General features: G+C 43.6%; 2 protein-coding genes across 8 annotated transcripts in view; one reads left to right on the forward strand and one right to left on the reverse strand.

The window, feature by feature from the left end:
* tor4aa (torsin family 4, member Aa) overlaps positions 1-13,946 on the forward strand; it is a 32,748-nt gene that overhangs the window by 16,115 nt on the left and 2,687 nt on the right. For 3 of the 4 annotated variants that reach the window (XM_077621972.1, XM_077621973.1, XM_077621970.1), the window contains one exon: positions 211-6,794. The exons of the other annotated variant lie outside the window; for it this stretch is intronic. In XM_077621972.1, the coding sequence (XP_077478098.1) occupies positions 211-1,035 (825 nt within the window). In that variant the 3' untranslated portion in view covers positions 1,036-6,794. Of the gene's footprint in view, positions 1-210; positions 6,795-13,946 lie in introns of those variants that run through there. 4 annotated transcript variants of the gene reach the window in all.
* Positions 10,472-13,946, reverse strand: part of LOC144090489 (non-selective voltage-gated ion channel VDAC3) — a 46,158-nt gene continuing 42,683 nt past the window's right edge. For all 4 annotated transcript variants that reach the window (XM_077621977.1, XM_077621975.1, XM_077621978.1 and 1 more), the window contains 3 exons: positions 11,253-11,403; positions 11,129-11,186; positions 10,472-11,061 (listed from right to left, as the gene is read on the reverse strand). In XM_077621977.1, coding sequence (XP_077478103.1) covers positions 10,970-11,061; positions 11,129-11,186; positions 11,253-11,403 — 301 coding nt within the window. In that variant the 3' untranslated portion in view covers positions 10,472-10,969. The remainder of the gene's footprint in view (positions 11,062-11,128; positions 11,187-11,252; positions 11,404-13,946) is intronic.

Consider the following 13,946-nt stretch of genomic DNA (forward strand, 5'->3'; position numbering starts at 1 on the left):
GAAAACTTCTAAATTGCCCCTTGGTGTGAGTGTGAGCGTGAATGGTTGTCCGTCTCCTTTGCCCTGCGATTGATTGGCTGGCCACCGATTCACGGTGTCCCCCACCAGGTCCCCGTAGTTAGGTGTGAAAGACCACAGCGCCTCTGTGACCCTTTTGAAGATAAGAAAATTAATGAATGATGCTTTACTTCATTTTGTGCACTTGGGCAGGTGTACAACGCCATCGAGAATCTGGACGACCATGTGATCCGCTACGACCTGGATGGTCTGGAGAAGACTCTGCGCAGGGAGGTCTTCGGCCAGCATGGGGCAGTGGAGGCGCTGCTTTGGCACCTGAGGGACTTCCTCTCCACCTACGTGCACAACAGGCCGCTGGCGCTGTCGCTGCACGGGCCTAGCGGTGTGGGCAAAAGCCACTTGGGCCGCCTGCTGACTGGACACTTTCGCTCGGTGTTGGGCGAGCCGCTGGTTCTGCAGTACTTTGCGTTGCACCAATGCCCCCCAGAAGACGCCGACGCCACTGGCTGCGCCCGCCGACTTGTCTCAGCCGTTGCCCATGCGGCAGAGCTAGGTAATAAGGAGGAAAAGATCCCGCTCTTTGTGCTTGACGAGGCCGAGCAGATGCGTCCGGAGGTTCTGGACGCCCTGTTGGAGCTGGTGGACTCGCCGCCGGCTAACCACTTCCTCAACACAGTCTTTGTGCTTCTGGGGGATCTGGGCCATGAGCTTATCGCCGAGCAAGTGCTGCGCAACACCTCAGTAGGGCAGCCGGCCGACGCAGCGCCTGCGCTTAGGCGCCACCTGGAGAGCCACCACCCACTCTGGGCCCGGCTCCACTTGCTGCCTCTGGGACTCCTCGAGAAAAGGGACGTTGTCCGCTGTTTTATGGATGAGATGAGCCGGGAGGGCTTCTACCCGAACCGTGAACACGTGGAGCGACTGGTAGCCGAGATCCATTACTATCCTGCCATGGGGGGGAGGGAGTATTCTGTCACTGGTTGTAAGCAGGTGGTGGCCAAGGTCAATTTGCTCTGACCGACCTTTGGCTTAGAAACAAACAACAGAAGAGGGCCAATCCATGTAAACTGGAATTGAACCTAAATCAATAGAAAATAACTCAGAATAACCCTGAATAAAAAGCAAGTGACTTGAAACTGAACTGAAATCAATATGAAGTGACCCAAAATCAACAGGGAGTTACACAGGAATGCCCAATAATTAACAGGAAGTTAGCTGAAATTGAACCTATATCAACATAATATTCCCAAAATCAACAGGGTACCCTGTAAATGCCCCAAAATTATCTAATTTGCTGCTGTTGATTGTAACAAATGTCCAATCCATTTGGACTAGGAGTGTTGAATGAAGCATGATCCTTCTATGCTAGCCATTGCAAATTGATAAGTCTATCTGTCAACGGAGTGAATGAGTTAACATGCCCCCTCCATTTCTCACAGTTCAGGGCGGCACCATGCCATTCAAAGGCAGCAACCCCCACCTCTTCACATCAATATAATTGAAAAGTGCTAAATCTCCTCCATGGGACATGAAAGGAGTTCATTCCGTTGTAGAGAGTGAGTGGGAGATATTATTCATTCATGTTCTGAACGAACCGCATATCTTCACATGAGTCATGGCGGGTACTTGAGCCAATCCCGTCTAACTACGCTCACACTCTTAACTAGGAGGAATTTCAAGCAGCCTATCAAGCATGTTTTTGGGATGTTGGAGGAAAACAGAGTACCAAGAGAAAAGCCAAGCAAGCCCGGGGAGAACATGCAAACTCCACACAATGATCGAACCCTCAATCCAAGAACTGTCAGGCCGGTGTGCTAACCACTCATCCACCGGACCACGAGGAGATATTAAAACTGAATGGATGTCCATTGACGTCACAGAACAGTCAGCCTTAAGCTCCGCCTACCATTTGGAAATCTTTTCTAACCACAAACTTGAGCCTTGCAAAATAAAATAATTATTTTTTACTGTCATTAAGCATTTTGACTTTACATCAAAGTGAAGGAAGAATAGCAAGTGAATGGCCCTGATGCTATAATGCTAATGTTATCTAGATTAGCAACAACTTTGTTTTTCACTATTCAGATTTTCTTGTGGTCGCTACCAGAGAAATAACAGATTTCTATCGCATCAAATATCTCAAGACCTGCTCAGTGTTTTTTTTCACAAACATTTTTCAAATTAGAAAAAAGCCCCAAAACACATTTGATATTCATTCATTTTCCCCACCGCTTATCCTCAAAGACCCCAAAGACAGGAGCCTATCCGAGCCAACTATGAGCATCAGGCCGGAAACACTTTGAATTGGTTGCCAGCCAATTGCGGGGCGTAAGGAGTCGGACAACCATTCACGCTCACACATACTGAGGGGCAATTTAAAGGCCATCCAGCCTATCGTGAATGTTTTTGCAATGAGGGAGGAAACCGTAGTACCCTGAGAAAACCCACGCATTCAATATTAAAACTCCATGCAGGAATGCCAAAACCCGCGGGGATGGAAACCTCTATCAGAATTGTGAGACTGCATCAGAGCTGCCAACTTCTCCGGAATTTCCGGACAAGTAACGCAAACTCCGGGACTCCTGACATTCCAAAAAAATGTCACTTTAATTTTTTTTAAGCAACCATTTAAAAAAAGTACCAAATTTCTCATTTGTATGCCTCGAAAATCACACCATCGCTACGGCTTCCGGCATCTTGATTCAACTGCACTGTAAAACGGATGAATTGGGTAACACGAGTGTATTGTGAATCATCCGAGTTACAAGTTCTGACAAATAATTCGTCTTGTACGACTTCAGTGTGGCAATCAATTCGGAATCGATTGCATGGGGTAGCTTCTATCACTTTAACATTTTCGTTTTTTCATTACACTAAGGCTGACTAAACCACCAGTCTTGTTTTGAAACAAATTCTATCATTGTTCTAAAGCAGTGGTTCTTAACCTTGTTGAGCTGCGGAACCCCACCAGTATCATATGCGCATTCACCGAACCCTACCATAGTGTAAAATAAAATGTGATTTTTTTTCAAATTCAAAATACATATATAAATTCCTCGCATCATTGATTGGCCAAGTAATGTCACGTAATTATCTGCAGCCAGTGATGGTCAAGCGCGGCATGTTATTGTGAATAGACATGATGATTCGATGTGTCTTAACCTCCGCGCCAGAGGCTCCACCGAAGCCCTGATTGGATTGAATCCAGGTTAAGAACCATTGTTCCAAAGGAATTAGAAGTACAGAGTGCTTATCCATATGCCTGCCAGGGATAAGCGCAAAATGGACACACAAGCGCAGAGGTTTATTGGTTCTTCTTCAACAAAATATCCCATGTTAAAGCCGTCTCCAAAAAGGCCAACATTTGCACATTGTACTACATGCAAGTGGGGGTTAGGGACCAGCTGAAAAACTGGAAATTTGAATTTGTCAATACATTTTCAACAAATTATACTTTGGTCACTTTTTATACTTATTTTCATTATGCTGTACTTTTTCAGGGGCGGCCCGGTGGAGCGAGTGGTTAGCGCGTCGGCCTCACAGCTCTGTGGTCCGGGGTTCAAATCCAGGTCTCGTCCACCTGTGTGGAGTTTGCATGTTCTCCCCGGCGTGGGTTTCCTCTAAATTGCCCCTAGGTATGGGTGTGAGTGTGCATAGTTGTCTGTCTCCTTGTCCCCTGCGATTGGCTGGCCACCGATTCAGGATGTCCCCTGCCTCTGGCCTGGAGTTAGCTGGGATAGGGTCCAGCACCCCTCGTGACCCTAATGAGGATAAAGCGGTTCAGAAAATGAGATGAGACATGTACTTTTTCAATAGTTTGCAAAAACACAATATTTCAATTAATATAAAAAGAGTTAGATTTAAATTGTCCTGTTTTTTATGTTTTATGTTGATTTTGCGCGAATCGCATTCACTCCTGATGAAAACATAACACATCCGGAAATGGGATCGACAGAGGTTGTCAGCTCTGCGGCATGCCTACTTCTTAGCCACCGGGGTATCTCCCTTCACTTATAGATGGTGCATGCTTTTGGAAGCATCCTGCATTATTATTTTAACATACAGTGGTACCTCAAGATATGAGCTTAATTCGTTCCGGGACTGAGCTCGTATGTCGATTTTCTCGTAACTCAAACGGACGTTTCCCATTGAAATGAACTAAAAACAAATTAATTTGTTCCAACCCTCTGAAAAAACACCAAAAACAGGATATTGGATTGAAAAAAATGTTTTATTTGTTCTAATTCGCCATCTATTAACAAAGTAACACATAACTAGTGGTTTAATATTACTAAAATGTGTTTAATAGTACTAAAATTATACGGATTTCGAAGGGGGAGAGAGAGATGGACAAGGAGAGGGATGGCTTTTTGCACGGCAACGCACTCGTAACATAACATAAACAAATTTAAATGAACTTGTATTCCGATGCAGACACACTAAAAAATAAGTTTAATCAAACCTAACACTAAACTTAATTCTAATTTAGTTTGACATTTTGATACCTTTCTTCTCCCGGGTTGGCTCTCCACACTGACTTTCAGTCAATATTGAGGGTTGTTTGAGTTTGTATTCCCTTCAAAATATTCCCAAAATGATGCACACAAATGTCCTCACAATAGGATAACGCACGACCACTTGCCCACGAGTAGTATATACGCCATTCACACTGACTAACGGGGAAAAACACTGAAAAAATACAACGCTCCGCCCAGTGCTCGCAGAGACATTACACGAGGGAGTTGCGACCAGAGACATTACACGAGGGAGTTGCGGGGAGAGAGACAGTGCCCATGATGTTCTTATGAGCAGCATCTCGCGTCCGCTGTCTGCTCGTATATCAAAATTTGTCTCGTATCTCGAATTGCTTGTATGTCGGGCCACTCGTATGTCGAGGTACCACTGTATACAGTAATACCTCGACATACGAGTGCCCTGACATACGAGCAATTTGAGATATGAGTAAAATTTCAAGCAAATATTTATCTTGAGATACGAGACAAATTTTGATATACTAATTCAACATACATCACACACGTAAATATGGTTTACAGAAAAAAAAACAAAGCAATATTCGACGAAGAAAGCTGTATCAACCTAATAAAGCTATAGCTGGCAGAGCTGTGAACACCTTTAACCATAACCCACTTCCGTAAGGTATTGAAATGATGACAGAAACAAGCCGCGTGAGAAATGCTCTAAAATAAAAGAAACATCCTGAAGAACACGCAAAGCGTGTCACAAGAACGATTCTCAACCGAGTGTGAAGCGGTCGGCATGAGAATCAGCACCTCCAAATCTGAGACCTCAGTCGGAAAAAGGTGGCATGCCCTCTCTGGGTCAGGGATTTGGTCCTTCCCCAGGTGGAGGAGTTTAAGTACCTTGGGGTCGACAGGTGGATTGGTGCAACTTCTGCAGTGATGTGTGTGAGTGAACTCTGCACTGGTCTGTCCTGGTGAAGAATGAACTGAGCCAAAAGGTGAGGCGCTCTATTTACCGGTCGATGTACCTTCCTACCCTCATCTATGGTCACGAGCTGTGGATCTTGACCGAAAAAACGAGATCCTGGATAAAAGCGGCTGAAATCAGTTTCCTCCGCAGGATGTCCGGACTCACTATTAGAGATAAGGTGAGAAGCTCGGTCATCCGGGAGGGGCTCGGAGTAGAGCCGGTACTCAGATCGAGAGGAGCCAGATGAGTTGGCTCGTGCATCTGATCAGGATGCCCCCTGGATGCCTCCCACAAGAGGTGTGGTGGGCACAGCCCACCGGGAGGAAGCCCCAGGGCACGCTGGGGAGATTGTGTCTCCTGGCTGGCCCGGGAATGCCTTGGGATACTCCCGGAAGAGCTGGATGAAGTGGCTGGGGAGAGGGAAGTCTGGGCCTCCCTGCTGAAGCTGCTGCCCCCGACTTCAGATAAAGCAGGAGAAGATGAGATGAGATAGTTTTATATTGTCATGGAACAGATTAAGACCATGTACAATATTTGTTAAGGGGAAAAGTTTTTTATGGGGCGTTCGTAATGATGAAGATGTAAGTCTCACGTAACCAGAGGAATCCCTGCATATAGTCATTGTTGATTATATATATATAGATTATATTTTAGGCGGACCGACAGAGCCCACGTCGATCTGGTAGCTCTGCTTTGCCAAATACACATCCGAAAAGCGGACCGCGAGCACTTTTATTCAAGGTAGGCGGAGACAAATTTTAGGCAGGAACAACAACGGGAGGCGCTATATACAAAGTGATGACAGGCCTTGACCAGTAGGTGTCACTAAAATTCTATTCTAGATGCTAATGTTAAGAATACAAAATAAGAATACAAGAGAAATACATTCCATATTCCACAGCTGGACCCTATCCTAGCTGACTTCAGGTACAAGGCAGGGTACATCCTGAATTGGTGGCCAGCCAATCGCAGGGTACAAGGAGACAGATTACCATTCACTCTCACACTCACCTACGGGCAATTTAGAATGTCCCACGAGCCAACCATGTATGTATTTGGAATGTGGGAGGAGTACATGGAGTAAACCGACATAGGCCTGGGGAGAGCATGCAAACTCCACAAAAGTGGAACTATCAGGATTCGAACCCAGGACCACACAACTGATGCCAATGCGCTAACCACTCATGCGCCAGGCCGCACTTGATTATATTTATAACCTGTGGTGTGCCGTCAGGGCCTTCTATGCTGGCCTAAGAAATATCTGAATCACAGACTGGTTAATTATGTTTTGCCCATGAATACTTATTAAATAATTCCAAATTGTCTGTCATCTTCCGTTCATTGCTTTCCCCCTGGTTGCACTGCTCCCAGATGTGTTTTCATATTGAAGCATTTAACCAATCACATTTCAGCCATTATTTGTTGCCAGGGTCAGAAATCTGCCTCAAGGCCTTCACAATCAGTTCTGCAGGCTCTGCTGCATAAAACAAGCGTCGATAAAACTGTTGCTTTAACCAAACAGAATTCGATTTGGCGACACCAAGCCCTTCTCGCAGGCGTAGGGATATGCCATCGCTTACACAAACTATGATTGGCTAGTGATAGAGTAGGCGGGCCAAAGCCAGAGTAAGCCAGCCAGAGCCCGCAAACTCCATCCACAATGGCCGGCGGAGGAAAGCAAATGGATTTGGTTGCAAATTTGCTGACAAAGCCATTTTCCAGATGGACTTTTCCAGAAAAAAATGGACAATATAAAGGTGGTCAACTCCGAAGCTAGCAAGCCTGTTACAACCGGGAAAAGGGTTTGTCCGCCACTTTCAGTTCGCTAACTACGAGCGCTATCCCTGGCTCACGGGCTCCGAATAACATTGCAAATTGTATTGCTGGGAGTGCATGTTATTTGCCACCGATCGACATAGTATTTGGAGTGACACTGGATTTGCAAATTTGACTTGTTTAACCAAAGTCACAACGGGACACCAAAGCACTGCCGAACACTTACAAGCAACGGTGCTCTCCAAACCTTTTGGGGAAACCCGAGTGGAGTTACAGTTCAGCGAGCAAGTGCGCAGGGAAATGGAGCGCCATAACGAAAAGGTAAAGGAAAATAGGGAAATCTTAAAAAGTTTGATAGACTGTGTAAACTTTCATTTCGGGGACACGATGAAATCGCTGTATCCCCAAACTGAGGAAATTATGTGGAACTTCTTTCTCATTGCTGAGAGAAACACGGATTTACATTACCACCTATCCACTTCTACTGTGTTTAGTGGCACATCGGGCAAAATACAAAACAACCTGATCACTGCTATTGCTGAAGTGACGGAGGGAGAGATCAGAAGGGAAATAAAAAAAGTAAGAGTATTGGGCATATGTAGGTTCTTTGCTATATTTTGGCTTGGAGACAGAACGTCTGTGGAATTTATGCTTTCATATATCTAATTCAGTTACCCAAGCAGAGGGGCCCAATAGGAGACAGAAAGGTTGTTCTGTTCCTGACTATTGTGATGAGCAAGGGAAGTTCACAGCTTTTTGTTCTGAACTCATCTCCTTGGAATAGGAAATGACTTGAGTAACACCCACTTGTTAATTTGCATATAGTCTTAAAAGTGGACTTCCTTGAGAGGATGGACCTCCCTTCATCCCGGAAGTAGTCGTTTCGATGACGCTCTAATGGAGGAATATGAAATAATGTCTGTGACTCGTGGCTAATTTTGCTTAGTGTTTAAGAAAAAATAATAATAATAGTTTTTCACCATGTATTTTTATTTTTGAAATATATTCTGCACAGGTGACTGGCTTCCTTTTATTCTCACATAATAGCTTTAGAATATTGTTACTTTTAAGTCTGGACTTTTGTTACATGTCGGACTCTCCCTGCTTTGGACAGATGTAGCCAGGGATTGCCGTCTGTAGGAGATTGGAGGAGTTGCGGGAAGAGCCTCAACTGCGGACTATCCAGCCATAAATCTCATTGAGTTGAGCTTTTTTTTGACGCACGAGTTCTGCTGATGCAGAAATATTACGGGCCACTCACACGCCTCCCCACACCAGAAAAGACAGTTTTTTTCTGAAAGAGGATTCTGATTGTGGCAGCGGCAATGCTGTCTTCTGGGCAAAAGGATTGATTGAGGCAAGTGGTTCAGGTCAGCTCCATTATTTAAATCTGGCATTTCTGTGTCACCTTACACAAATAGATTACCAAAACGCAATAACAACCTCGCCCGAGCAGGTGGGATCTGCTTGAATTTCCTAAATATACTGCTTGATAATTATACAGTGGTACGTTGAGATACGAGCTTAATGCATTCCAGTCCGGGACTGAGCTCGTATGTCGATTTACTCCTATCTCAAAACAATGTTTCCCATAGAAATGAACTAAAAACAAATTAATTTGATCCAACCCTCTGAAAATACACCAAAAAACAGGATATTGGAATGGATTTTTTTAAATTTGTTCTAATTCCCCATCAACTAACAGAGTAAAAAATAACTAGTGGTTATGATGTTTAATACAGTACTAAAATTAAACACATTTCGTGGAGGCGTGAGAGAGGGACAGAGAGTGACTTTTTGCACGGCAACGCGCTCATAACATAACATAAACAAATTTAAATGAACTTGGATTACGATACAGGCACTCTCAAAAATAAATTTAATCTAACCTCACACTAAATTTATTTCTAATTTTGTTTTAAAGAAGTGTTAGGATTATTAGTTTTACATTATTATATATTTGCTTGCAATGCTTTACTATTAAACTTTGCTCATAATCATTAGAGGATTATTAGTTTCACATGATTATATATTTACTTGCAATGAAGAATATGCTTTGCTTTACTATTAAACTTTGTTTCATATTATTATATAGTTGCTTCCAACGAAGTAAATGCTTTGCTCCTGAGAACTTTAGGTAGACTAAACACGAAAACGCCTTGGACCGCTTGGAATGAACTAAACAAAGAAGATTCAAAACACCTTGAGCTGCACATGACTTTCAAACCTTCATTTGTTTTGACTATATTGACGTCTCACTTCTGTTTTCCACCTCTCCCTTGAGAGTTGAGACGTCCATTGTAACTAGGGTCGTTGAAGTTACTAAACAAGAAAAGAACCGTGACGCCAGAACAGAGCGGTGACTCGGCATGACCAGTTCTGTTCTCCTTGCAAGAAGAAATCCAGAAGATTGTCTTTTCTCTTTATTTGTGTGTGCATTTGGGTATGCCTATATTTGGGAATGCATATTGGTGAACCTATCAAGAAGGTAAAAAAAAAACCTTCTTCTCCCGGGTTGGCTCTATTTGCCCCGCCTCCACCCTGACTTTCAGCTAAAGTTTTTAAGAGGAACCTATTGTTGATTGCTTTTGTCTTCCCTTCAAAATATTTCGAAAATGATGCAGACAAATGTCCGCACAACAGGATAACGCGTGACCACTTGCCAACGAGAAGTATACCCCTCTCGTATTAGCGAGCAAGCTCCGTCATTCTGAACTGACTATCGGGGGAAAAAACACTGAAAAAAATGCAACGCCCAGTGCTCGTAGAGACATTACACGAGGGAGTTGCGACGGGAAAGGTAGTGCCCATGTTGTTCGCAAAAGTAGCCTCTCGCCTTGGCCACATTTGGCTGTATGCTCAAATCAAAATTTGTCTCGTATCTCAAGGTAAATATTTGCTCGAAATTTTACTCGTATTTCAAATTCCTCATATGTCGGGGCACTTGTATGTCGAGGTATTACTGTACTTGTATTTTTGTATAAACTCGAAAACGTAGTATGGTAGTAATAATAGGGCTGATCCTACTTTCCGGTTTTTCGATTATCGCGGCTGTGTGTCTACATTATCTGTGAAATTCGAGGGAATACTGTGCTCCTCATAAAAAACAAATCCTGACTACATGCATTTTAGGTGAAAAAAGCTTTATGGTAATTTTTGAGTAAAAAAAAAACACCCTACTGGATGTATTTTTGGGTGAAACTTGTTGAAAGAACACAAAGGAGTGTTACTGTTTACAATTTATTAAATAATCAGATTGCCTAGAGGACATGAAAAAATAGGTCTAAGTGACATTGATGACAATACACACACAAAAGAACTTTTGAGGGGCTACGCAAATGGCAAGTAGATGATAACAATCTGGGAGAGAAGGAAACGAACTATATTTTACGACTTTATTGCCATTGATGGTGATATGTCCTGTTAAAATCCATTGCAATCATTCGATTGCTGACAGCTTTCTCGGTCCAAACGTCCATTGCCTTCAATGGCAGTGAAACAAGAACACTCGGTCGCTTGCGCTGTTGTTTGGTCGTCAGGATGGCCCTCAGCAGGAAGTGACATAACACACGCTCGCACATGGTGGGTGAAAACCCTCCGCAAGGAAAAGGTAGCACCTCAACACGCGATAACAAGCATCTCAACATCTATCAACATGCTAGAATTTGAGTGGTGGGAGGCAGAGTGTAGGGGGAGAAGGTATGTGACTCTTCTCCTGGTGCTTCTACACCTCTAATTCGAATCCTATGCCAACCTTGTGACCGCCGGCGTTGAAGTTCTTTCCGTCAATGAGCGCCGACAGCGTGACCTTAATTCCTGCACGAAAAGAGGTGTTAGCCCCAAGCTAGCCAGAGTTTTGTGACGATCAAGTGCACAGATCTACCTGGTCGGAGGCTCTGAGTGTATCCCACCCCAATAAGGCTGGCGTTGTTGACTTTGGCCTACATGACGACAAAATTGTTTGCTAATGGCAAGAAGAGGACGAGTGCGGCTTGGTCCCCACTTACCGACACAGAAGTATTGGTGTCCACTTTGTATTTGACAGCGATGCCAAAGCGGGTGTTGTTGCTGCCTGCCGTCCAGGCCAAGGTGACAGCCGTTTCTAACTCCTCGTTGACTTTTTGGTAGATGGAGCCACCAAACTCGGTTCCATTGTTTCTGTAAACCCCCCACCGTCCAAAAAAGGGTTCAAATAAAGAAAGACTGAGGCTGGAGTTTCATACTCATTCTGACTGCTACAGTATTTTCAACTTCGGGCGAAAGGCAGACTACACCCTAGGCTGCTAGTAACTGCTATGCTTACTGGAAAAGTACTACAATTGTTTCACAATTACCATTGTTTTGCTTAAATGTCACTGAACAGTTTATTGTAAAACAACCACACTCATTATTTAATAATGGCACATATGCCAACTAGTAGACCTGGGCAATCAAACATTCACGATAATTATCGTCAAATAATTTTTGTGACCAATAATAAAAACTTTTCACACAATTCGATCAATTTAAACTGCAATTACACCCGACCACGAACGGTGGCAGTGATGTGACGTAAACGCTAGTTCCAGAACAACGTTCAGTAGACGAAGAAGGTTGTAAGGAACAAACAGCTACTTATAGCATGTTTACCTATAGAGTGGCTAACCCAGAGCATGACAGCAAAATGACTATAACACAGCCAAAATGAGCAATTATGAGATTCAGGAAAACTCTGAGCTGACCCACTAAAACTGGGGTGGGCAAACTTTTTGATTCGCGGGCCACAATGGGTTCTAACATTTGACAGGGGGGCCGGAACAGGAGCAGATGGATGGATTGCTTTGGTAACCCCACCTCATTGGAGAAAAAAAATACACATCTTGGGGTATAGAGAAAACGTGTGCTTTAATTTAAAATGAAAATGAAGATAAGCATTACAACAAAACATCTGACTTTGGAATGAGTCTTGAAACACTGAAAATCAAATGAACAAAATGTTCATTTTTTAAATTACCATTTCTATTTTAAAGCACGGAAAGTTCTGTTGTTCTTCAGACAAAACAGTGGCAGCAAGTCAGTCTGTGGAGCGGAATGATATTTGATCAGCGCGCACTGTTTATTTTGAGAATGTGCGCATCACGGAGACACTTTCAATTTTAATGGGAACAGTGCTGTTGGTCTCCTTTTTTAGCCAGCGCATCAAAGTGTGGATTTAGTTTTGTTGTGGCGATTCTCAGAATGGATCTGAGGTGTTGGTCTGTTAACTTGGATCTGTGGCTGACTTTGTTGATGTTCATGATGCTAAAGGTCTGTTCACACACGTAGGTCGACCCGAACACTGCCAGCATCTTCTGTGCCGCCCGCCGCAGCCTTGGAAATGCTGCTTTGTTGAGTGAAGCATAGAAGTCATTTAGTTTCAGAGAGTTGAACTTCTCTTTTAAGACAGGGTCGGACTGAAAGTCGATCAGTTCGAGCTGGAGCGTCTCTGGGGCAGTTTCGGGGTCTCGTGACAGAAGACAGGCCACCAACTGAAGTGACTTGTCAATTTTGTAGAAATCTGAGAACCGACGGCAGAATTATCCGTGCAGTGCATCCAGTAACTCACTGTATTTCTTCACTTTTGCTCTGACCTCTTTCAGTGTGGCTAGTGTAGAAAAATGAGTGAATGATTTGTTCAAAATTTGCCAAGAGAATAAAGCCAGCTTGGATTTGAAGGTTTTCACGTTTGTGTACATGTCTTGCACAAACAGATCCTTCCCCTGCGGTTTCGTTTTGAGCTCATTCAAGTGTGAAAATATGTCTGTAGCAAATGCAAAATCACAAATACAGCACTTGTTGCTCAGCTCAGAAAATTCATCAGCCTTCCCCAGTTGCTTCAAAAACATGCCAATCTCCTCCTTGAGCTCTCACACGGGTTGAAAGACTTTGCCCAAACTCAACCAGCGCACACGGAAGTGATAAAGCAAGTCCTGGAGATCCGTGTCAGTTTCCTCCAGGAACGGGATAAACTGACGATGCTTAAGTCCCCTTGCGAGTATGAAGTTGACAAGTTTCACGAGAGGATTCACAACATGATTCAGCTGTAATACCGATTTACATAGATACCTGGTGGATGATGCAGTGGAGGAAAATGACATCCTGGTCAGGGTTTTCAACTTTCACTCCCAGGCCAACATTTTCCCCCGTTAAATTCAGGGATCCATCTGTGGTGACATTGATGAGCTTACTCCAAGGAAGCTTCACATTTTTGATGACAGCAGACTTCCGGTTTGTCCTTTAAGAGACTCCATTGTCAAAAACTTCTGTTATTTCAAAATTGTCATTGATACCTCGGATAATGAGCAGTGTCTTTGACATCATTGCTTTCATCCAGCGCTAAAGAATACAACGTGAATGACCCCATCTTTTTGTTTAGGATGCTCTTGATATCTTCATCTATTAGTTCAACACGCCGAGTCACTGTCCGCCATGATAAAATGATTTTCTCAAATTTGTCTTTGGTCTCTGGGCACAAAATACCTGCTATCTCCACCATACATTCTTTTAAACACCCGCCCTCAGACAGTGTTTTGCTGGCCTTTGCTATTTTGAAAGAAAGCATAAAACTGGCCTTGGTACTTGACTCTTGAATGGCAGTGTGACAATGAAAAAAAAACTTTGTTGAGCCTTTAAATTACCTGACAACTTCTGAGCAGCAGTTTCCCTTTCTTTTGTTGACAACT

This window comes from Stigmatopora argus, chromosome 16 (assembly GCF_051989625.1).
Source record: "Stigmatopora argus isolate UIUO_Sarg chromosome 16, RoL_Sarg_1.0, whole genome shotgun sequence".
NCBI lineage: Eukaryota > Metazoa > Chordata > Actinopteri > Syngnathiformes > Syngnathidae > Stigmatopora > Stigmatopora argus.